Consider the following 26,700-nt stretch of genomic DNA (forward strand, 5'->3'; position numbering starts at 1 on the left):
GTTTTCTTAGCTTAGATTTTAAAATGATTTCGAGTTATTCATCCAAACTTTGCCATTGCAGGGCACAGATAATAGCTACCATAGCTCCTGTACCTCGTTACAGCGATGTGATGACTTCAGGCAATAATATCACACATAATCAGCAACCATCTGTTAGAGTGAAACTCGCTTACAAAACGTTTTCCTTGAGGTTATTTTAAATCACTTTTTTATAGGTATTTTTGTATTTATTAAGTTTTCTTAGAATTAAATAATGCAACATCAGTATTTTTAAATATGACATTGGCGTATATTTAGACTTTAGTTGACCGTTTCAAACACAATAACACGCAGCTGCATTAATACTTAAGGGACATATTCATTGTCGTCTCTTGGAGAAAATATCGAGCCGAAACCAAAGTAACTGTGCTCTGGCGAGAGAACACTTTGGTATTTTTTGAATGTGAAAACATTAATTTAAATTCAAAATATTAATTTAATTTTAAAATAACACTGAGCTTCGAGAATATACCATGGTTAGGATTGACACAATATAATAATAGAACATTAGAGAGTACTTGAAACAATTTTTACCCCATTACCACCGTGGCCAATTACTCAGCTTCTATTGGTCGCACGGAGCAACGCTAACACTTAGGCGCGTTACAACGCTCCTAGGTGTACTAGGACTTAGGCCTAGGCTAACGTGCATTAGTAAAATACCAGGTGTGGATGAAGGCGTAGGTACACATGATAACGAGCGTTATTGCTCAACACTGGTTCCAAGGCGCGTGTCAAGGGGGGTGCTGTCATAACTTAGAAACACACAACTTAGAAACACATAACTTAGAAACACATAACTTAGAAATTTCTAATTTATGACAGTTAAGTTATGACTTTCTACGTTATGACGTCTCTAAGTTGTGTGATTCTGCGTTGCTTGTTTCTAAGTTACGTGTTTCTAAGCTATGACAGTTCTAAGTTGTGTTTTTCTAAGTTGTAATAGTTCTAAGTTGTGACTTTCTACGTTATTACGTTTCTAAGTTGTGTGGTTCTGCGTTGCGTGTTTCTAAGTTACGTGTTTCTAAGTTGTGACAGTTCTAAGTTGTGACTTTCTAAGTTATGTGGTGTTCCCGTGTCAAGGTACCTGGTGTCCAGTAGGACTGTTCAGTTTAACGCGCGCTTCCTTGGAGGATGCACCTGCTACCATGAATGAGGCTGGTCATGTTATGGTTGATTCAATGCGAGTAACGTGTCCGCCTTCAACGCGCGTTCTAACGCGCTGCAACGCTCCGTGTGTACCAGACATTATAGCGGGATAACCCATGGAAATTGTTCCAGATAAAAAAAAAAAAAGAAGCATGAAAACTCAGTTCGTCTCACAAGCCATGTTGATTTTTTTCATTTTCTAGTTACAAATAATATTTAAAGGATACTGAAATTTTAACACGATGCCGGCCTTGCATTTGTACTGCTGTCACAGATATTTCTAACCGATAATCACTTATAATGGGTGCAAAAGTTTAAACGTAAGTGATAATTATGAATATTGCGCAACTTCTTACATCCATATCGGCTGTAAATATTTGTGACAACAAAACATGTAGTGTTTAGTTTCAGAATAAGCCATTAAATTACAGTTATGATTATAAAAAAAAAAAAAATTCAACATGGGGCGAGAGGCTATTAAAGAAATTCATTAACTAACCATATTGTTTTTTTTCTAAAAGTTTTCTTTCTACTAAACAAGCACTGGTTAGTGGTTTAAATGAATTTAAAGGCAAACGTTTGTCAGTCCTAAAACGTGATTAATGTGGTATAAGTTTGGATTAACCCTTTCGTATGTAGCCTTCGTCCTTAATATATTATTTTTGTTATAACATTCAGAAAACAAAAAAAAAAAAAAAAATTGGTTGTCTGTAAAGTCGGTTTACGGACGATAGTTTAACGTGACAATGTCATAACAAAACATTGATGAAATGATTGCATACTTTTATGAATAAAATTGAATAATTTTTATTGAATTATCACTATTTTGTATGGATACAAAGGAGTGAAATGAAATCTACAATTTAATTGATAAATTTACTTTTATTTGCACTCATTAATTCAAATATTTTTATTTCTTTAACGAACAGATTATTTTAACTTTAACTTTTATACATGTTTGCTATTTAACTTCTTCCAATCTGTGTTATTCTGTTAAGGATAGGACGATGATAGGAAAAGTAGGAAACGAATGGGAGCGTTTCATTTTAATGTGCTTCGAGGAAGTGTAATATTGATGGTTGTTCCAATCGAGTGGAAGAGAGATAGATGCGGCGCAAGCGTACAGTCAGCGTAACGGGACAATGAGCGTAACGGGACAATGAGTCATCCTTTTTTCGTGCGTGCAGCCGGCGTTCATCGATTTATTAGACGTTGTCATGTCAAAATGACGCAATAAGTAATAGGAGCAAAACAACGTAGGGTACTGCCGCCGTAACCGGCTGGGAGGCACCGCATGCTTGCAAGCACCTGCTGGAGACGATCCCCCGGTGACGTCAGAAGCCAGGAGGGCGCAGAGAGAGGGGCTAATGGCCGCCCGCGAGCCGGGCACAGGTGGGTGAGGGGAGGGGGAGTTCCACCCCCTTGCGACGCATGCGCGCGGCGCGAGCCACCCCCGGCCGAATGGGGGTTGTCAGCCGTCGCCCCATTATTACCGCGCTCGTACCGTCTCCTGTACCGTACCCGCGTACCGTTCTACAGGTACCTTCGTCTCGACCGCGGGGGAAAAATGAACAGCTGAACCTACCGGACTCACGGCAAAGTCCGCCACATTTACCCCTCACGAAAAATTCCTGTCCAAGTATCTAGTATCTAATCTCTATTGCTTTAATGGGAATGGATGGAGAGGAGAAATAGATTAATGAAAAAAAAAAGGGGGGGGGGTAAGTGATCTGACCTCTCGACCATTGTGTCCCTGTGCGTGCACGAAAAAATAAATTTTGTCCTAAATGTTTGATTAATCTTTAACCATGTAATATTCACATTTCCAATATAATATACTTTAAAATTGCTTTATTGAAGATAATCATGCGGCCATTTCGCCCAGTAATTTATCTTTACTTTCGAGGATGGGTTGGCGTCGAAGTGGTTGACCGACGTCTGGTGCTGCACTGCGACAGGTATCTTCAAAGTTCCAGGAATAATTATTGCAAATCAGTGTTGACTTAGTGTACTATTATTCTGCTTGCCTGCTCAACATGTATGATCCCAATATTAAATAATAATTATCATATCTTAAATGGTTTGGTTTTATGATATGTGTACAGTTTGTAATATAAACCATGAATAAAGTTTTAAAACCTTTGTGTAACGTAAAAAAAAAGGATAAATACAAGGTATAACAACTATAAATTAAAAAAAACTTAAATCACAAATTAAAAAACCTCAAACCCAAAAATATTAACTCTTTCAAATAGGCTGATACTAATTACTTGAAACTTCCACATAATTAGATATTAACCTCTGTACTAATCAGTCTTTTTTTAGTAGTGTATTTGTAAACGTTTACGCAGTTTGCAGTCCAATATATTTATTTTCGTAGAGCATTATGATGCAGAGCTACACCTATATTGTTAAAAAAAAAAAAAAAAAACGAACATATATGTGTGTGTATTCTACCTCCATGCTACCAAACTCAAAATTGTATGAGAGCTGATGATTTCTAAATAGAAGAAAAAAATTTCATAAAACATAGCTTAGGATCATTTTGATTAAACCAAACTTTAAATTTAAAAAAATCTGGAATTGAAATAAGTCCGTACAAAGTCATAGACAGACACGCAGACAGAAAAAGACTTCAAACTTAAAACATCTTTAGCGCCGGGGGTTAAAAATTGCTGAATCTGGTTACCTTTTGTAATGTACGTAGGTCTAAATATTATTTTGTTTCAAATGTTTATCTAAGCTACTTAATGCATACTTTAAATAATGATATTCGTTCTATAATTTTTTTAATGATTCCATGTAAACCCAAAACTCTAGGTTCTACGGACACGAAAACTAACGTAGAATTCTTTTTTAAATAATGCCGAGCGTGATAAATATAGGAAAATTGTGTTTTCAACTACATTTCTGGACGCTGATCTCACGTAGTTTCCGCAACCGTCGCTAGAATTCGCTGCCGGATTTTGATTTACAGACCAAAAGTTAAACTGTATAATGAAACGGCTCTGATAAAATCTAAAAAGACAAAAAAAAAAAATAAAAAAATAAACCCCAACTTTGGTCATAATTTTCGACCATGAAATACTGCTCACAGTGTTAAAATTTACTAATACTTTTGTGAACTATGGTTCGCACCATTCGCCACAGATGGCTGCACCGTCTCCATTCACGAAGCTTGTTCTTCAACGAGGGGAAGCCTTCTTTTCACAGACGAGAGAGAGTCAAAAACCCGAAGTTCCCCGAAGTTCATGCTTTTTTTCCTCTCCGTATCTTTAATGTAGCTATCCTAACCAAATCAACCGTCCACAATGTTTTAAAAAGTATTTATAATGTAGCTAACCTAACCTAATTGACCATTGGTATCCTTTTATCAACACCGCCATATTTATTTAATTTTTTTTTCCTAACCTAACTAAAACTAAGGGTATTTTGGAGGGGTCCGGGTTAGGTAGGGACCTAGGTGCGTCTCAGGCCGAAGCCTATACGCCGTAGTCATGCTGGGATTAGCCATGCAAGGAGAGGGTCGCATGCATCATGTGCTAGGAGGGGGATTGGCCAGCCATGGCAACGATTGGCGCCATGACTAACTCCCCTCACTCTTAAATCTAGACTATAACTAGAGATAGTTTGGGCCCAGGTAAAACCTGCATAGGCACAGGGGGAAACCATGGGCACATTTACGCGGGATGCAAACTGGCATGCATTACGTGTAGGAATTTACAGGAGACAAGAGGATGGTCTGATCGAAGTGTTGGACAGAGAAGAAAAGGGTCCACCATGCGGGGGGGTTGGGCACTTGGACTCGTGGTCCGCTTTGCTATTTGTCCAGTACTGGATTTAGTGACCAGGGACGCAAGCTCCCCTGGTGGTGAGAGGTTGCACTGACCACTCACTCCGCCGCCAGTCAGCACTATTTTAAAATGAACAAAAAAAAAAAAACAACTCAAAGATGCACGATCGGGCGTTCGGCTCTGTCGTCCGTGGGAAGAAGGATTCAGTTCAACGAGAGCCAAAAGGCGAAGCGTCGATGGAGGCGTGCCGTTGTTACGGGGCGCCGTGCTTGCCGGTGTTACCGCGCCGGCGTACCGGATCTATCGGGCTGTTCTCGGCGGGCGAACAGGGCGCGGGTCGGCCGGGTGCCGGCCAGTCGCCGTGGACGGCGGGTCGCGGTGCGGTTGACGGTCCACGCAGGTGGTAGGCAGTGCCCGCGCCTCCAGGAAGAAGAAGAGAGTGTGGGGGCGATGGCAGCCCGCCACGTCGGAGCGACCTGAGTGCCAGGGGGTACGCCCCCCGACTCCCGCCCCCCGAGCAGTTCGCCATGACGCCGCTGGGCTCGCTGTTCGCTTGTCTGCTTGTCGCCGGTGAGTGTTGTCGCGGGGGGAGAAACCCTATAATTACCGGGACCGAGACCTAGTTTTTTTTCGAAGTAGTTAACGGGCCCGTTCGCTAGATGCTGACGTAACTACATTAATTTATTGGGAGAAGTAATGTATAAGCTATTATCAGGCAAACAAACCAATGAAAATTTCACTCTATTCAGGTAGCCACTAATTTTGTGGTGTATAATACACATTGGCGTAGCTGTGTTCATAAAGTTGGGGGGGGGGGGGGACAAATAATGATTTTGATGTCATGTAAACCCCATTCCCCTCTTACTAAGACCTTACTCCACCGGAAAATTTTGATTTTAAAAGTGCGAAATAGCGCTTTTTAAGCAGTTTTTGTATCTAACCATCGGATACATCGATGCTAAAATTATTATTGTTTCCTTAAGATAAAATTTGAGAGTGAAGAAATTACAAATAATGTTGGGCAGAATAATATTATAAAATAAAAATATCACGGTCTAGAAAAATGGGGGGGGGGGGGGGACAGTCCCCTCCACCCAAAAGGTTCAGGGGGATACGTCCCCCCTGTCCCCCCAGGTTCCTACGTCCCTGGTAATACAATGAGTTAATGCACCTTCTACTCCTTTATTTATTACATGTCGGTTTATTACAAAACAGAATTAAGTATATTCGCGTCGATTAAATTAGTTTTGCGCCGCCAAGGAGATAACTTAATATAACCAAAAAAAAGTATTAACTAAAAAAAAAAAAAACTTTGTATGAGAACCTCAATTTCCGATTTTTTTTAATTTGTTAGTAGTTATGGGCTCGCCCGACAGATAGCGACACATGTCTCGTGAAAGATGGTTTCAGTTTCCACTGTAAGAGTCGCACTTCTTTATTTCCCTCCTTGTTCTGTGAGTGTTGTCGAGTGTTGGAGGCCTCGCGCTGACGTGCATGCCATTCACGGAGAGGGTCGCTTGCATCGTGTGCCTTGTTCCGGGGGAGGGTTGGCCAGCCAGGGCAGCGATGGAAGGCCGCGACGTTAACTCCGCCATTTTAAAATCCAAACCAAAAACTGTGTTAAGTTGGAACCGCGTTGTAAAACCTGCGTGGGCGCGCAGACATGGCGGGGTGTTTGAATGTAGTATCGGTCTAATAGTGCAGGATGATATCGGGGAAAGACGATGGTTTTGGTTTTTCGGTTTTCATAAATATTCATTCAATCATTATTGTGATTACAGAGGCCTGAAGGCCAATATATATATATATATATATATATATATATATATATATAAAATAGGAATAATAACACACATTAAAACCTTGCGAAGCGAACAATAAGCAATTTCAGACGAAATTGTCTCTTCTTGCAGAGGTGATGATCGATAAGCACAAAAGGACAAAATGATACATTTATAAGACACACTATAAACAGACATAAAATGCACGAGGAAAAGTAGAATAAAAAACCCCCACCAAAGACAGAGGGGATGATCTGATCGGTGAGTCGGTTAGGCCAGAAGAGAATCTACGACGCGGGGAGTGGGGCACTTGGACGTCTGGTCTTCCTGAGTTTGTAACCGAGGTCGCCAGCGCCTCTGGCGGCGGGTGGCCGCACTCACCAGCCAACAAACACACGAACTACTCTGGTCGGAGTCCGTCAACCCATTATTATTTTTTTTTGACGTGACAACGTCTAATAAATCGATGAACGCCGGCTGCACGCACGAAAAAAGTGTCCCTTCACGCACGTTGTCCCGTTACGCTGTGTCCCGTTACGCTCATTGTACGCTTGCGCCGCATCTACCTCTCTTCCACTCGATTGGAACAACCATGGATTTGACTGTTTCGAGGCACATTAAACTTGAAACACTCCCATTCGTTTCCTACTTTTCCTGTCATCGTCCTATCCTTAACAGAATAACACAGATTTGGAAGAAGTTATTATAGCAAACATGTATAAAAGTTATAGTTAAAATAATAATCTCTCCATTAAAGTAATAAACATATTTCAATTAATGAGTGCACATAAAAGAAAATTTATCAATTAAATTGTAGATTTTATTTCACTCCGTCTTTGTATCCATACAAAATAGTGATAATTCAATAAAAATTATTCAATTTTATTCGTAAAAGTATGCAATCATTTTATCAATGTTTTGTAATGACGTTGTCACGTTAAACTATCGTCCGTAAACCGACTTTACAGACAACCAATTTTTTTTTTTTTTTGCTTCACGAGCCTCGATCTTCAGTGGCTCGATTGGCTTATTGGTTCATCCATTATACACCGCGGAGCTTTCTACTGTGACCGTGACAGTGGCGGATCTAGCTTTCAGCTCTAGGGAGGGCTGAAGACAGGAGGTTTTTTTATGGGATGGAAATACCTCCCAGTTAAACGGGAGTCAAAAATTTCGAATAATATAATCCCCTTAAAAAACACCGTTATTTTTTTAATGCATTTCAGACTCTTGAAATATCACTATAAAAACCTAGATTTCATCTGAATATCAAAAATATCATGCTTTTAAAATATATTCATACACTAAACATAATCATAAAGAATGTAAAATAATAAAAGTTTTAGAAAAAAATACTAACCGACCTAAGAAGTTACGAGCGGACTGTAGTAGATAAGTGTGTTATATATCTCTCCTTTTTAAAGTTCTTGGATGTATCGGAGGGGGAGAGGTTTAGCTTCCATTGCCCCTACCACAAGGCTATGGGACAAGTCAGTATTGCATGGAAACACAGCACAGTGTGTTCCTAAAAAATTTTTCACATCATCAGCTGTGACACAAACCTATCTTGGCCTCCTTCGTTCTCCAGATTTATCACACTGTGATTTCTTCTCTTAAGGAGCTCTCAAGGGACAGACGTATAGTAACACCCCTAGCTCACTGTAAGAACTCCAGAACTCAACCAGACACATGTTCCACGAGGCATTTTGAGTGACTCACCCTCTGTAGTGTTTATGAATTAACGTAGCAATAAAACACACCGTGATCCAAAGTGAGACGCTAAGGGCCGGTTTCACCAACTTAGTTTAAGCAATTTAATCTCGATTAGTTTCAATATAGACTCGTTTAGTCGATACTGCGTTTCACCACATGCGTAATCTCGATTTTTCAGAGTAAATCGAGATTTTATATTAACTGGCCAAGTTCCTCCAGTTTGCGCAGCTAATCTCGCTTAACGTATGTAAGAAATGGCTCTAGCAGCTTATAATGTTATATTTGAAGAATATTGGGATGGAGATGATTTTATTCCCTTGCGTAGACCTCGTACAATTCGCGAAAGGAGTAATTATTTTGAAAGCTATGATGAAGTGGACTTCAGAACCCATTTCCGTCTGTCGAAACAGTCTGCACATAGACTGATCTAACAAAACTGTCTTCTCATGTGGCGAAAGATTTCGACTTCTTTGTCGCTTTTCTTTAATTACAGCTGAAACTGCACCATTGCCAATCATGTTTATATGCGATATGACAATTTCCACGGTATATCTAATTTAAAAAAAAAAGTTTTTTTTTTTTTTTTAGGTTGATGCTGCCACCATAAATTACGCTCGGCCAAAAGCTGCATCTACAAGAGGTAAAAAATACATATTCGGGTATCTCCGACAGATATTCGGGTATATTCGCTAGTTAATGGGTGTTTTTATGTGGAAGGCATTTATAAATCGAGTTTTAGAAATCTCGATTAATTTAAACTTGTGTAACGATGGTGAAACACACGTCGGAATTAAAATTACGATTATACTTCATCTAGTTTTGTAAATCTCGTTTTGTAACAAAATTAAACCTGCTTGGTGAAACCGGCCCTAAGACAGATAAACATTTGAAACATAACATTCAGGCCTTAATACATTAAAAACGGTTACCAGGTTCAGCAATTTTTTATATTTAGTTTGCACAGCTTCTTTAAATGAATTAACAATGGACTAATGACGTAAACAAATTTAATGCTATCTACACATTTAGCCGTCATTGGTACGTAGATTTTATTTACCTCTTTACTTTAAAAACGCTACCTTTAACAGAACAATCTTTTGGTAAAGTTAATGTAAAACATGGTAACTTTCTTGAGTAGGTTCTGTTATCTATGCCTTCTTCCACTCCGTTCTGACGAATAACAGTGAAATTGGTGATAATGCAGTAGGTATTGAAGAAATTGTAAAATTAAAAAAAAGAGTTATTCGAATAATAACATATAAAAAATATCCTCTCGCTGTTCATCAAGATTAAAAAAAACTAAAATCCTGACTTATAAATGAATACATTCTAAAAACCCATTTATTCATTAAAAAAACATAAGTAGATATAAAAACGTATGACACCATAAATGCTAAAAAAAAAAAAAAAACATTAAAGACTGCAGACCATAACAAGAGTCATTTGAAAATGGTCTAAATGACATTGGCATAAAACTCAACAATTTACTATCCCAGAAAATAACATACACAAACAAAACAACAGTAAAACAAATAATGTATGCATTTTATTTTAAAGAAGTAATCATGTATGTTTTTTTTAAAATTTATGTAAATAGCAATACGTAGACAAATATATTACACCGAATGACTTGACATGTTCTATATACCGTAGCCTTGACTCCATGTGGGTTCCACGGAACAAAAATAAATAAGACTTAAAAAAAAAGCCACATAATAGAGTAAGTAAACTTTGGAGATGCCAGTGTTCAATTTTTTTGTTTTACCAGATTTCCTCCAATATTTTAATTCTAACATTCTTCCTCAGAATTCGAGTATTCGAGTATTCGAGTAGTCGAGTATTCGAGGAATCGATGTATTCGACCGGCCCATCCCTGGTTAATGCGCATTTCCAGCGACGCAGGTAGTGTCACTAAGTGTTGTTATACCTCACCACCTGTCGATACCAGCGCGCCCGTATCTCGAAAGGTTTAATAATTATTGCGTAATTGGTGGGCGCAAACGACCCATTTTCGCGTCGGGTAGCGGGTTAAATGGGCCCCAACACTGGCGGCGCGTGATGCGTCAATTGCGCCTCTGTGCTGCGTGCAGACACACGATATATGCGTGCCGCTTCGACTGTGAGAATATCGAGTATGAATTCAAGCGGCAAAACAGTCGTTGGTTGGGTTTTCTCTACTTGTGATATTTACCCCAAAGGAATAAAAAAAAAACCTATTTACTTAAAAAAACCAAAATCACAAATCTAGTATTGATTATACAAAAAAAAAGTATGAATAAAAGTACAAAAAGAAAAAGAATACTTTACAGCTGTGGTTCCCAAACTTTTTCAGCTGGCGGCCCACCTTTCCTTATAGGAATACCTCCACGGTCTATCGGTCCATGGTGGAGTAAAAAACCTTATTTGTATCGTATTCTTTCCTTATGTATATATCATTTACCATTAAATATTGCATATATATATGATTTTTTTTAAGATACCGATTGATTATTGATAAACAATTTGTGTTCTGATTTGAAAATTGTTGCCAAAATATAAACACTTGTAGCAAAACAGTTATTTATTTAACAATAGATACGTGTTAGCACACAATTCAATTTGTTTCGATTTTTCTTATCTTTTCTGATGGTTTATTCGATGGTTTCTGATAGTTTTAGGATCGAGTCGCGACCCACCTGTAACCTTTCAGCGACCCACTAGTGGGTCACGACCCACCGTTTGGGAACCACTGCTTTACAGCAATAACTAAGATTCAGCCATACTTACATTAGAGTATGTATTTAATGTAATTACTGTAAAATTTTATTGTGCCATCACAACATTAAAACAAATTTATGAATTAGATATTCTGAATTAACCTTATCTTGATTGAAATCATTTACACAGAGTACAATGATTATAATACAATAAGAAATCAAAGAATTGAAAACTCTGTAGTCAATGATTCATAGTAAATACCGGCGCTAGTCGCATCTTCCAGGGTCTTGTTGTAAAACTGTTCTCGGTGTAATATATGTGCTTCTCTTGCATTGCCGTTCGCAATCCCGTGTTTGTGACGCATGTCGGCCTTCTCTTGCGGATCTACAGTCCAAGTTGCTGTGTACTGCGCCTTTGTACCATCTGCTGGAAAGCGCCCTCTAGCGCTTCGCCGTTTTGAGTTCCGAGCATACATTGCATTATGACTTGGCGTTTGTCTAGTTCCATTATATCGCCTCATAACATATAAAATAAAACACGACGTTTGAAACAACTCGTATGTGTCAATGTTTCTATTCCATGGTCTTACATCACTGATAGTCAGAAAAATTTAATCAAACGCACGTTGCAGAATCGGATACTCTTTTATTTTCAGAATCGAACGTAATAAATTACGGTGGCGTAAAACGACTTTTCTAAATCGTTGAAGTTCTCATTCATATTATAGCCGTTTGCGTTACATAGTTGTCGCGTCAGACCGTCAGGGCATCAGAGCGTCAGACCGTCAGGGCGTTAGAGCGACAGGGCGTCAGAGCGTTAGACCATCAGAGCGTTGGAGCGTTAGGGCGTCAGACCCTCAGACCATCAGGGCGTCAGACCGTTAGACCGTCAGGGCGTTAGAGCGACAGGGCGTCAAGGCGTCAGACTGTCAGAGCGTTAGACCGTCAGAGCGTTAGACCGTCAGAGCGTCAGACCATCAGGGCGTCAGACCGTCAGGGCGTTATAGCGACAGGGCGTCAGAGCGTTAGACCGTCAGAGCGTTAGACCGTCAGAGCGTTGGAGCGTTGGAGCGTTAGGGCGTCAGACCCTCAGACCATCAGGGCGTCAGACCGTCAGGGCGTTAGAGCGACAGGGTGTCAGAGCGTTAGACCGTCAGAGCGTTAGACCGTCAGAGCGTTGGAGCGTTAGGGCGTCAGACCGTCAGACCGTCAGGGCGTTAGAGCGACAGGGCGTCAGAGCGTTAGACCGTCAGAGCGTTAGACCGTCAGAGCGTTGGAGCGTTGGAGCGTTAGGGCGTCAGACCCTCAGACCATCAGGGCGTCAGACCGTCAGGGCGTTAGAGCGACAGGGTGTCAGAGCGTTAGACCGTCAGAGCGTTAGACCGTCAGAGCGTTGGAGCGTTAGGGCGTCAGACCGTCAGACCGTCAGGGCGTTAGAGCGACAGGGCGTCAGAGCGTTAGACCGTCAGAGCGTTAGACCGTTGGAGCGTTAGAGCGTCAGACCCTCAGACCATCAGGGCGTCAGACCGTCAGACCGTCAGGGCGTTATAGCGACAGGGCGTCAGAGCGTTAGACCGTCAGAGCGTTAGACCGTCAGAGCGTTGGAGCGTTGGAGCGTTAGGGCGTCAGACCCTCAGACCATCAGGGCGTCAGACCGTCAGGGCGTTAGAGCGACAGGGTGTCAGAGCGTTAGACCGTCAGAGCGTTAGACCGTCAGAGCGTTGGAGCGTTAGGGCGTCAGACCGTCAGACCGTCAGGGCGTTAGAGCGACAGGGCGTCAGAGCGTTAGACCGTCAGAGCGTTAGACCGTTGGAGCGTTAGAGCGTCAGACCCTCAGACCATCAGGGCGTCAGACCGTCAGACCGTCAGGGCGTTAGAGCGACAGGGCGTCAAGGCGTCAGACCATCAGAGCGTTGGAGCGTTAGGGCGTCAGAGCGTTAGACCGTCAGAGCGTTAGACCGTCAGACCATCAGACCATCAGGGCGTCAGACCGCCAGGACATCAGAGCGTCAGACCGTCAGGGCGTTAGAGTGACAGGGCGTCAAGGCGTCAGACCGTCAGACTGTCAGAGCGTTATAGCGTCAGACCGTCAGAGCATTGGAGCGTTAGGGCGTCAGAGCGTTAGACCGTCAGAGCGTTAGACCGTCAGACCCTCAGACCATCAGGGCGTCAGAGCGTCAGACCGTCAGACCGTCAGACCGTCAGACCCTCAGACCCTCAGACTGTCAGGGCGTCAGAGCGTCAGACCGTCAGACCGTCAGACCGTCAGACCCTCAGACCCTCAGACTGTCAGGGCGTCAGAGCGTTAGAGCGTCAGCGTGTCAGCGTGGGTCTACCAAGTTTTATTGTTACGGGTAAAATGAAACCACTTGAAAAAAATTTACCTACTTTTCTTGTTCAATATTTATTTATCACGAAAAAAAATTTCTTCTAAATTACAATTCCTAAACTCACATAACACTGAAACACAAATAAAATAATTTACGGAATTTTCTGTGAATTCACAATATGCATGTAGATATATACATTTGCAATTTTACCGAAGGCTCGAAATAATTTCTTTTACCAGCTATTCCATCCGTAATTTTACGAAGCAATCCTCTTTTCTTACATCATTCAAACATTCCACATCGAAAGCATTGCGCTGTCGTTTATTCTACAAAAAAAAAGTTACACATCGGTGGAACACAAATTGAAAACCCTTGAAATGGCCAGCCCACCACCCCCCGCGAAAAAAAAAAATTACCGAACAGATTCATCTGTACCCTCCACAGACTTCAAACAATGGCATCGAAGCCTGAGCATGGTAATTTTTTTTAACGTCTGCAAAAAAAAAAGTCGACGAAGTTCAAAAAGCAGCGCTTAGGAACGCGTAAGTGGGTTACTGTTCAGTTATTGAAACTCAATTGGCAAACAATGAATTTTTAATCTCCGCTTCGCCTGTCAACCAGCCATCGTTCCCGGGCCTGCAAAATGTCGGATGATAAACGAGCGAGTAGAAACAATGAAAAAAAAAAAATGGGGGAACAAAAAAAAAACGGCAATATGAATTACGTAATGTTTGGCTAATGCCGGACACAAAGGGCTTGTGGGCTGTGACCGCGGCGTATGTAATTTGGGAACACTTCGGACGATCATATCGGGAGTTGGGGGGAAATGAGAAACGGGGTCTAGAAAAAAAGAAGAAAAAAAGGGGCCGGGATTGGGGAGGGTAATTTTTGCGCATTAACGTTAATTGTAACACAAGAATTCTGATTGCTACGCATTGGCGAGTTCAGATCGTAAAATTTCGAACGGAAGTAGCTTGGCTTCTGGGTTGTAGCCGTGTCCTTGGCGAAAAATTCACCGACATTGCAGTCGCCATCATCAGGGAACAGTCACGTAACTGCTCCCTGATGATGGCGACTGCAATGTCGACCGAAACGTCGGTGAATTATTCGCCAAGGACACGGCTACAACCCAGAAGCCAAGCGACTTCAGACAATGGCCGTGAAAGCCTGCGAACATTATTTCGAACGGTTGTTCAAATTGAAACAGCGCGCACGCGTCCCGACAAATGGCAGTGATAAAATGCGCACCGAGCTGACAAATGCAGTAGTGCCCGTTATGAGGTGCGAGCGATACAGCTGTAAAATGTTCTTTGTAAATATTTTTTTTGACGTGACAACGTCTAATAAATCGATGAACGCCGGCTGCACGCACGAAAAAGGATGACTCATTGTTCCGTTAAGCACATTGTCCCGTTACGCTCATTGTACGCTTGCGCCGCATCTATCTCTCTTCCGCTCGATTGGAACAACCATCGATTTGACTGTTTCGAAGCACATTTAACTTGAAACACTCCCACTCGTTTCCTACTTTTCCTATCATCGTCCTATCGTTAACAGAATAACACAGATTGGAAGACGTTAAATAGCAAACATGTATAAAAGTTATAGTTAAAATAATCTCTTCGTTAAAGTAGTAAACATATTTGAATTAATGAGTGAAAATAAAAGTAAATTTATCAATTAAATTGTAGATTTCATTTCACTCCTTCTTTGTATCCATACAAAATAGTGATAATTCAATAAAAATGATTCAATTTTATTCATAAAAGTATGCAATCTTTTCATCAATGATTTGTTATGACGTTGTCACGTTAAACTATCGTCCGTAAACCGACTTTACAGACAACCAATTTTTTTTCTTCGGCCGAAGCAGCTTGCGGAGTTCTGACACCTTGCTTGCTTTTGAAGCGAAAACTATTCTTGAGTCGCGGCGGCGCCAACCTTGTTCTGGCCGGACGAAGAGCGGAAGTGCATTACTCTTAAGCCTTACCACCCATAATCCACTTCGCGCACTCATGCATAAATCTGCATGCTATGGGGCATGCCGCGCGCTTACGCGTGCATATTTAATAGTACTAATGGCCACTAATAATACAGGAAGGAGCCGTCTTATGTATATAAATACTATCTAGCAAAATGCTTATTCATACTAAAATATTAGTTTTATAATTATATTTTTTCATTGTAATTATATTTTGAAAAAACAAATAGTAAGACTGTTCTCTTTAAAGTTTTAGTTACAATTACATTCTTACTCTCTCTCACAAAAACAAAATTAAAATTTCGCTTAATAATGGATTCTGACATAAATATCATAGAGTAATACATTTGCTATAAATAAAAACCCTCCGAAAATGGTACTTATATTTTACCATTATTTCCTAACCTTATCTAACAAACAGATCAAACCATATTGCATTATTTTAAAAGTACCTATGCTAGCCTACTGTTAAAATGACTTTACATTTTTTTTTAATGGAGCGAGCCAACTCAAACCAACCATTCAATTACTTTCCAATGAATTTTAAATGTAGTTAACCTAACCAACCGTTCAAACGAATTTAGAATTATTTTCAACGTACCTAACCTAACCAACCGTCAGCTTCAGTTGAAATTGGTTAAATACTTAACGAAATTTTGCCGTTATAGAATAATCGCAGTAATCAGACGATTTAATGAATATCATGTTGGTTTGTTTAAGTTAATTTTCATCTGTTGTGTCATGTTTGAAGTGGGTTCATAGTTTAAAAAAAATGGTTGTCTGTAAAGTCTGTTTACGGACGATAGTTTAACGTGACAACGTCATAAAAAACATTGATGAAATGATTGCATACTTTTATGAATAAGATTGAATAATTTTTATTGAATTATCACTATTTTGTATGGGTACAAAGAAGGAGTGAAATGAAATCTACAATTGAATTGATAAATTTACTTTTATTTGCACTCATTAATTCAAATATGTTTATTACTTTAACAAAGAGAGATTATCTTAACTATAACTTTTATACATGTTTGCTATTTAACTTCTTCCAATCTGTGTTATTCTGTTAAGGGTAGGACGATGATAGAAAAAGTAGGAAACGAATTTTGAGTGTTTCAAGTTTAATGTGCCTCGAAAAAGTCAAATCGATGGTTGTTACAATCGAGTGGAAGAGAGATAGATGCGGCGCAAGCGTACAATGAGCGTAACGGGACACAGCGTAACGGGGAAATGTGCGTAACGGGACACTTTTTCGTGCGTGCAGCCGGCGTTCATCGTCGTTGCACGTCAAAAGAATCATATGTCAAATGTGCGTTGCACCCAGGAACGGATCCGTGCTATCCTTCACCAGGAGCAGAAACTAAACACAAGAAAAAAAAAAGGTGCCAGACAGACGGTTGTGTGTGTTCGAATAATCTTCCACGCCGCTACAGTCTGTCTAGCTCGAGCATGCGTCCACCCCTCTACTTATCCATACCTCTACTTGCCCACTCTCTCGCTCCTTCACCAGCGGTCCTCTACCGTCCACGGACTCTACCCAGGCATGCCGCGCCATCTCACTACCAACTGAGCCAGTATACATCTCCAATGAACAACATGACTCACGACGATGAGTAAAATAAAAATATGAGTAGATGTTGTACAGTTATTTTTTTTACGTGTGATATCTTAGCTCTCTCTTTTATGCGATATTTGGTAGGAGTAATTGAGAGAATTGAACGGAATTCGCTTGGAACGGAAATGTGTAACCTCGGTGCTGCCATCTGTGGTGGATTGGAGCGAACCAAAGTTTACAAAGGCAAAAGGGACTCTTTATAGTATTAAATGTTTAACGTATCTCAACAAAATGGGCAACATTTTAATAAAAAATTCTTGTCGAAAATAAGGTGTAAAGCCCGAGTTTATTATTATTTTCTAAGTGTTTTCCAGTTTGTACGGTTTAAAATTTCCGTCTGCTAATCAAATGATTCGATAGTCGACGTAGCTTCTCCGGTAGCGAATTCTAGCGGCGGGAGCGGAAACTACGGTGGATTCGCGTCCAGAAATGTGGTCGAAAACACAATCTCCGTGTATTTATCACACTCGGAATTATTTCAAAGAATTCCACGTTAAATTAAGTGTCCGAGTTTTCGTATTACAGGTGTATTTGCAACATGAGATCACGTGAATCTTTGCTCCGAAAACCGAGGTTAGATGTTCCCGTCGTCTCTGGCAAACACCGAAAAACTCGCCCATCTGTTTTAATTTTTTTTTGCTCGTCTTCTATTTCTCCTTTTTTTTTTTTTTTGCAGTTTGCAAATAAAGATAAATTTGTCGATACATCCTTGTAACCCGGGGCCTGGGGCAAACGCAGGGTTGTAAAGCGCCCCATACACTAGCGGATATGCTCGCCGACTTGGCTTAGGCTGGTCCGGCCTCTGTCATACCGAGCATGCTTGGCTCTTCGTCGGATGGCAATTCCCTCCGAGCCGAGCCCCGGACCGAGCATATCCGCCAGTGCGTGGCAGGTCCCAACATGCTCGCTCCGAGCCGGGCCCCGGACCGAGCATATCCGCCAGTGCGTGGCAGGTCCCAACATGCTCGCTCCGAGCCGGGCCCCGGACCGAGCATATCCGCCAGTGCGTGGCAGGTCCCAACATGCTCGCTCCGAGCCGGGCCCCGGACCGAGCATATCCGCCAGTGCGTGGCAGGTCCCAACATGCTCGCTCCGAGCCGGGCCCCGGACCGAGTATATCCGCCAGTGCGTGGCAGGTCCCAACATGCTCGCTCCGAGCCGGGCCCCGGACCGAGCATATCCGCCAGTGTGTGGCAGGTCCCAACATGCTCGCTCCGAGCCGGGCCCCGGACCGAGCATATCCGCCAGTGCGTGGCAGGTCCCAACATGCTCGCTCCGAGCCGGGCCCCGGACCGAGTATATCCGCCAGTGCGTGGCAGGTCCCAACATGCTCGCTCCGAGCCGGGCCCCGGACCGAGCATATCCGCCAGTGTGTGGCAGGTCCCAACATGCTCGCTCCGAGCCGGGCCCCGGACCGAGCATATCCGCCAGTGCGTGGCAGGTCCCAACATGCTCGCTCCGAGCCGGGCCCCGGACCGAGCATATCCGCCAGTGCGTGGCAGGTCCCAACATGCTCGCTCCGAGCCGGGCCCCGGACCGAGCATATCCGCCAGTGCGTGGCAGGTCCCAACATGCTCGCTCCGAGCCGGGCCCCGGACCGAGTATATCCGCCAGTGCGTGGCAGGTCCCAACATGCTCGCTCCGAGCCGGGCCCCGGACCGAGTATATCCGCCAGTGCGTGGCAGGTCCCAACATGCTCGCTCCGAGCCGGGCCCCGGACCGAGCATATCCGCCAGTGCGTGGCAGGTCCCAACATGCTCGCTCCGAGCCGGGCCCCGGACCGAGCATATCCGCCAGTGTGTGGCAGGTCCCAACATGCTCGCTCCGAGCCGGGCCCCGGACCGAGTATATCCGCCAGTGTGTGGCAGGTCCCAACATGCTCGCTCCGAGCCGGGCCCCGGACCGAGCATATCCGCCAGTGTGTGGCAGGTCCCAACATGCTCGCTCCGAGCCGGGCCCCGGACCGAGCATATCCGCCAGTGTGTGGCAGGTCCCAAAATGCTCGCTCCGAGCCGGGCCCCGGACCGAGCATATCCGCCAGTGTGTGGCAGGTCCCAAAATGCTCGCTCCGAGCCCACAGCGAGTGTGCTGTATGTTGTCGCATCATCATGTCTTCTAATGACAATAAATTTTTTTGGAAGGAGTTCATAAATTTATATAGCACGTCTTGACCAGTGTGGGATATAGGAAGTAAGGAATATGTCAACAGGCATATCAAGCGAGAGTGCTACGAACAGCTAGTGAAAAAAAAAGCCAGATAAATGTTTTCCAGACGTCGACGTCGACTTTGTGAAAGGAAAAAAAAAAATTGACAATCTACGTGCGAGCTTTCGCCGTGAACTGCGAAAAAATTAAAACATCCAAAACAAAGTAATCCGCCAAACAGTGCAATGCTACTTGCAGCCGTTGTGCAAGTACAACGCAGACTGTCTTTACAGAGAGAGCGACGAGCATGCTCGTGTTAGTGTGTGGTAGCGGCCATGCGGCGAGCATATGCGCTAGTGTATGGGGGCGCTTAAGAGGCCACTCCAGTGTTTCAGGGGCACTACGCAAACCGCGTTAACATTTTAAGATTCAATGCTATTTTCATTTTGCTTATAACTAATTAACTAATATAGATTTAGAAATGATGCTTGCTTGATATGTAAGACAACGATTCTCTTATCAAAGCCCCTTTCTTCAAAAACGTGCATAAATTATGGTTCAAACCTAGACAGTACACTTATGCATATTAGTAATGATAAGTATAAAACCATAATTTACGCACGTTTTTGAAGAAAGGGGCTTTGATAAGAGCATCGTTGTCTTACATATCAAGCAAGCATCATTTCGAAATCTATATTAGTTAATTAGTTATAATAAAAATGAAAATAGCATTGAATCTTATGAGGTTAACGCGGGTTGCGTAGTGCCCCTGAAACACTGGAGTGGTAGCTTAAGGGCGCGACTGCTTGTCTGGCTGAAGAGAGAGTGGCGTGGCAGACGAGAGACTACTGTCGTCGCCCTAAAAGAGCGCGCTCCGTGTTCGCATCGCCGCGACACTTGCTTCTTGTGCTCCCGGGCCCGCGGCAGCACTGCAATATTCCAAGAGGGCGCAGAGGGCGCTTCGGAACGAAATGAGTTTCTCGTTCGCCCGTGGGCTGCAAACAGAGTTATCCTCCTACCCTCCCCCCCCCCTTCACACCCTTTCACACCCTTTCACACCCCCACACCTTCCGCCCACACGCATTCCTCCTCCCGTTTTCTGCCTCCGCCCCGTCACACACACCCGCCGGCAACGAAGTTGAAGACTTGACGTCACGACGCACCGTAGACCTTTGAATATATATACTGTATAGAAGTCGCCAGCCCAGGTTAAAATTTCTAATACGGTTTTGAGGTGGTTGGTTAGTTCACCGCCGCAATCGCCACCATCTCTAGGGGCATCGACTTGCGGCGGTCCCCTAGCGGACAAGCGTCGAACTATTCAAACACCCCTTCCCCCTCCCGTTGAACGACCTTGAGCTGCAGTGAATGTTGGGTGGAGGGGGGGGGGTGCGGGGAATGACAGCGGGCGACAGTGCTGCGCTCTAACGTGTAAATAACAACTAAGACGATACAGGGCGTGACGGCAGCGCACTGCAGCGGTGAAGTTCCCAAGCTGCTCATCATACGCTTCTGTAAAACGTAGAGTAAATCCTATCCACTCGCGACTTCTATACAGTATATATATTATATTCAAAGCCGTAGACGGAGACGACAATTTCATGCTCTCATTATAAAGGCTGGTGTGCTTTAAGCAGGTCGCACCCGGACTGCAAAGTCATCTACGTTTGTACATGGAACGGTTGCACACTCAAGTGTGCAGCCGATTGTAAACAACGGTGTTTACGTTGGAAACCGGGGAGTGTTACGCAGCAGGAAGGTGAAGGAATTAACGTGTAAGTTGGAAAATGTATAGAATACTTTGCATGATGACAGAAAAGGCTTTGCGACGTATTAGTATCAAAGAATCACCAGAGTTATTTGCGAATCGATGGGCGGTTGGAAGAAAGAATGAAAAAAAAACCAAGAAAATATGTAAAGTTCGGAGCATTGCTCCCTGCTGGCCATTTCATTTTTCGTGGAAAGCAAACCCACCCGCAGACGACGTTTCAAAGAAACGGAAGATGACGGCAAGCACGGATGGAGCATGCTTCGTCAAGCACTCGCTATGTACACTCGTTTGAACATTTGAAACCGCGTTCTCTGACGTCAATATAGCGCGCACAAAGTGCAATGCAGTGGCTGTGTAGGGCGAGAGGGAGCTGGGAATGAGGAATAAGGCGTAGAGTCAGACAGATATTTCCAGGATTTTGCTCTTTGTAGGTTTTTTCGTCTTCATGTTTGTTAACAAGGCGAATCTCTTGCGTGAACCTTCATTGTGTTGGTACTTTATTTTCTTCTGCGCATATCCGCCTGCAATAGTTGTTTCCGCTACCAGTCCGAAAATTCTGTTGACGTAAATTTTTTATATATATATAGTCTAGACCCAACTTTAGCCATTTGAGATCAATAACAAACAGCTGAAAGTTGATTATTTTGATCACAAGCACACGCAGAAGATCTTTAATATATATATATATATATATATATATATATATGGTTGTGTATTTTGTGTGGATGTATAGGAATTGAAAATTTTATATGTGTAATTTTTTTGTTTCACCACCAAGAAGTTTTAACATACTTTCAAAAATGATTCCCACGTTGCTGGCTTTTGTTTGTCTACTTGAAATGCGTGTGGAGGCCACGCAAGCAATTTTTCTTGTATGTTTTACAAAAAAGGTCACTAATTGAATGTATTAATAGAAATAATTCTAATTGTGGCATATAAAACTTATTACGTATCAAAACTTAAATAAGAAGATAGAATATTATTATTCTAACCACAAAATATACATAATTTTATAAATTATTTAATGTGTTTTCAATTTATTTTTAATGCTGATGTAGTTTAAAATTTAATGTTCTCCATTTATTATAACACTTAATGCGAATTAGATAATCGATATGCAATATTGAAAGCCCAATTTATTCATATATTTTCTTGTGATGTTTCTCTGAATGGAATCATCTTTTATTTACTTAACTGTTAATCAAATTTTCTCTGTGAAACTTTTTTTAGCTTTATTAATTACTTAGAAAACACCATGGACTAAAAACATTGTACAAATTTGTTTATGGTAAATTATTATTATTATTTTAAAATAAAGTCCTAAGAAAATAATTACAGAATTAAATTTTAGAATTTAATAGACAAATGTAGGAAATTCATGTGTATTGCGTTGCATTTAGTGTTTTTCCTTGCATTTCGGTGCAATGCTTTGTAGGGCTATCGGCTTTCAATTCCATGTTACTTCGATTTTATCGCTGCAGTGCGGGCCGGATTTCTTACGAACTGCCAGAACGATGGTCAAGAGCGTGACGGGAAAGGAGGAGGGAATACGTTTCAGTGGTCGTGGCCAAGGAGGTTGGAAAATACCCTTGGGATGTTGCATTTTTCTTATAGTGCTCTACCCTTTCAATATATGTTGACCATGTAGTGCTTAACGTCCGCTAAAGTTCAGCGGTAAGCGTAGAACAAGCAACAATGATGTTTTTAGAACAGTTGAGCTGTTGGTTCTGCTGGTCCGTTCCGAACAACCATTTCCACAGAACTATGGAGTCCAGCTCGCAAGACGTTTTGACTGCACTATATATTTTTTTAGTACGCAATGAAAAGGACACAAGTCAACTTTGTTCCCATAAGACTTGCGCCCGGTGTACCTCCCACTATTGATATTATACCACGTAATATTGCCTCTGAGAGTAGACCCATTATGGTTTCAGAAAATTTAGGCAAATGTCATAATGCATTTTGAACACATACACTCTGTGGCGGAACTATAAGTCCGTGAAGGAGGAGGCGTGAGTTTATAAAGTGTTTTTATGTAGTTCCCCCCCCCCCCCCAGATAAATTTGATTTTTTTCAGCGTGTAACCAGAAGACACGGTTTCAGCCAGCTGTTGGATTCACCTCTGTAATTACTTTATAATCTTTACAAATTTCCTGTTCTGTCATCGGAAAATGTTAGTAACAAATACAAACAGGCCAAATTGTTTTTCTATCAACAACGAGACAAAAATATACGGCCAGAAGGTTTTTTTTTAAAATATTACATAGTAAATACGCTTTGCACTTCCTGACTTCTTTGCCATGGTTATCACAAAAAAAACAAAGATTGCGAAACTGGACTTTCATCTTTTCCAATAACCCCACTATGTACAATTATATATATATATATATATATATATATATATATATATATATATATATATATATATAAAATAAAAGTGTAACGGATTCGTGTATGTACGTCGAATATATATTAGAAATATAAAATTTGTTTTAATATCTTCGCCTGTCTGTTGTTTTCTTTAACAGCACTATGCAAAAAAGATCCAATGAGTTATGATGTCATTCACCACGCATAGTTATGTACGTCGCGAGGAAACATTAAGAACTTTTTCGTATCAACATAACGAAACTATTTCCCCCAGAACGCACACAAGGTTTCCGCACGCATTGCTCTGAGTGGAGACGCGGACACAGCCGTGAATAAGATTCCTGATTGGAGTGACAACGATGTTTCTAGTTCAGAATTACTCTTGGTAACAAACATGGACATTCTGAAACAATCTGTCGAAAACCAGCAACGTGGGAATAATTTTTTTAAAGTATGGTAAAACTTCTTGGTGGTGAAACAAAAACATTTTTTACACATATTAAATTTAAATTATTTTACAGCCAGCAAATCTTTTACAAGAAAAAACACAACCACAAAATATTTTGTTTTAAAGAATTTCTGCACGTGCTTGTGATTAAAGTATTCAACTTTCAGCTGTTTGTTATTGATCTCAAATGACAGTGCAGATAGTGTAGCTGAAGCTGAGACTAGGCTATATACATATATCTATGTATTATATAGGCTAGTATATGTGTTACGTCATCAGAACTTTGAGACCGGTAGCGCAAGTAGCTACTGCGAGTGGTTCTGCGCAGAAGAAATTTTTTTGCAAACGTATTAAGTGGCAGCAAACACGTGAAAAGTATGTTGGACCAATCAGCGTTAAGAATACACACATACGTGGAAATGCTTTCGTGTGAAAAATGACTTTAGAAGCACCTTACGACATAACTCAACTATTTATGTGCAAGTAAAATTCTATAAAACAAATAGATTTTTTTTTTTAAAACCACGAGAAGTTAATTTTGGCTCATTTAGCAGCAATAATAGACGCACAAATAACCAATGATCACTTAACCTCAAACTATTTAAATCTGCTTTGAAAGTAATTATTTCGTTTACATTTGCACTTAAACATAGGAAGATACATTTATTAAACCATCGAGGCTCAAAATTCATGTGATACTATTTGAAGAAAAAAATGAAACAACTAATTCTTGCACCAGGATTTTAACATGGGCGCGTGCACTATACATCTGTATTCATTCTACGTTCTACACCAATCAGGACCACTGCCGATGACGTCACGTTACCTAGATCACACAGGTTTTGCTCGGTCGGCAGGCGAAAGCGGCAATCCGCAAGGATCAGCTGTTGTGCGGGTAGCATAGCTCGTCTTCCGCAGGCGCAGGGCATTCAGCAGTTTCATCTCCGGCGTAGATACACGCTGGAGAGGAAATTCTGTTAATTTATTATTGCCCAAATGCTTTTGGAACAGGTCTCTGCCACGGTGTCGATCCGCGACCTCCAGGTGAGACTGCCAACACATTGCAGATGGGGTGGTAGGTGGCGATGGAGGTTTCAAGTAGTGACCCTTGTCTTGTCGCTAGTTATCAAAGGAGAAGCGAGGCGTCTTGTTTCCTTGTATGGACTTTAAGACTACCAAATACAGAAGTGCACTTCAAGTGTAATAGTGTTGACAGAAAATATTATATTTAATAGTAAGAACCTGAAATTAGCAGTGTCCCAACTACAGGATGTTCATAAAAGAATGTCCCTGTTTCAATGGTATATTATAACAGTTTATTCTAGACTATTTACCAGGGCCGAGGGTCCCGGTTTAATTTTTCATCTGGGTCAGGAATTTTCCAACTCGTGGAAAATGTCCTTCCTGTGTTCGAATCTCGGTGATGAGGTAGTAAATGGTGAATCAACGCAATATCACCTTGCCGTGAGGACTTTCACCATCACAACGCCATCTGAAGACACCGCATCAGGAATACAGCAAAGAGAATTCATTTGAACAAAGATGACAGAAAAAAAATTGATATATTTTTTTCTTTCTGTGCAAAATACTGCATAGATAAAAAAAAATCCGTCACTGCTTTATCAAACCGTTTCTCCTTTCATAATTTTTTTTGTAAGGAAATTGTGTTTACGTTTGACTAAAGGAGTTCAATTGTATGCATTACCCGCCTGAAAAGCACAGATATATAGCTTATAGAAAATGAAAATTGCACAATTAATAAAAAAAAGAAATGTCATCTAGTAAGTAGCCTACTTGTCTGTCTTTTTACAAATTAGTAGATAGCGTGTGGCATACAGTAAACCACACTTTTCCAGGGTCCATAGATTAAAAACACGTAAAAAAAATGTGGGTTAATATGCAATACGTTTAAACGAAGCAGAAATGTGGTTTCGGAAATGCTTCTGTTAATAGCTAGAGCCGTTACCGTGTACAATGAGATATACTGGATCCGTTTTACGCTAAATGCCACACCGGCAAGATTCAAAACTAGCGATTCGTTTGGGGTTACGTGCGTTGAGGCGGGAGTCCACACAACAGGGAACCAGTGGTTCTCATCAGATAAGGTAGCTGCTTCTAAGCGATAAACAGATGCATTAAAAGGTCTATTTTCATTAACGTTTCAGCCTCTTATACATGACCTGTATATGTAGCCACAGCTTGAACTGTAGTCTTGATAAACCTGTGTAACGAAGTATTTGTGAAAAAAACTTGAAAAATTGCAATGATTCAAGATGAAGGGGCCTAGCCTTAAAGCAAACCTACTGTTCAAATACACCATTGGTACAAGTTCGGATATATTTTTTTGATGCTTTGAAAGCAAAAAAGGAAGGTTAGGCTGGATATGTTACATGAATACAAATATAATAGAATTGTTACATTAATTAGTTATTAATTTTTTTTCCAGCGTGTCTGTGCGTTTTTTGCGTGTAGGTGCGTGTGTATGTGTGTTTGTATGTCTGCGTGTGTGTGTGTTGGGGGGGGGGGGATAATTTTTCGCACGTTTAGGCGATTGATACTTAAATGAAAGGTTGGTCAGTTTAGGTGAGTGACATGTGAAATACTTTAAAACCGTGAAATTGCGTAAATTATCGGCCAAATATTGTTTCATTTTTATCATTTTTATTCCAACCGCGATGTTGTATACGAGTCAGCAGCAAACGTTCGATATATTCACGGGTGGGGAAGGGTGTGTGTGTGTGTGTGTGTGTGTGTGTGTGTGTGTGTGTGTGTGTGTGTGTGGTTGTGAGGTCGATGGTTGTTAAGCTTAAGCCGTCTTTTAGCCCCAGTTCAGTCTCTCGTTCATCCAATCTACGGGGCACATCC

General features: G+C 41.6%; 1 protein-coding gene across 1 annotated transcript in view; it reads left to right on the forward strand.

The window, feature by feature from the left end:
• Positions 1–5,360: 5,360 nt before the first annotated feature.
• Positions 5,361–26,700, forward strand: part of LOC134539836 (zwei Ig domain protein zig-8-like) — a 437,284-nt gene continuing 415,944 nt past the window's right edge. The window contains exon 1 of the mRNA XM_063382136.1: positions 5,361–5,552. Within this exon, the coding sequence (XP_063238206.1) occupies positions 5,510–5,552 (43 nt within the window). The 5' untranslated portion in view covers positions 5,361–5,509. The remainder of the gene's footprint in view (positions 5,553–26,700) is intronic.

Source organism: Bacillus rossius, chromosome 16, assembly GCF_032445375.1.
Source record: "Bacillus rossius redtenbacheri isolate Brsri chromosome 16, Brsri_v3, whole genome shotgun sequence".
Lineage (NCBI taxonomy): Eukaryota > Metazoa > Arthropoda > Insecta > Phasmatodea > Bacillidae > Bacillus > Bacillus rossius.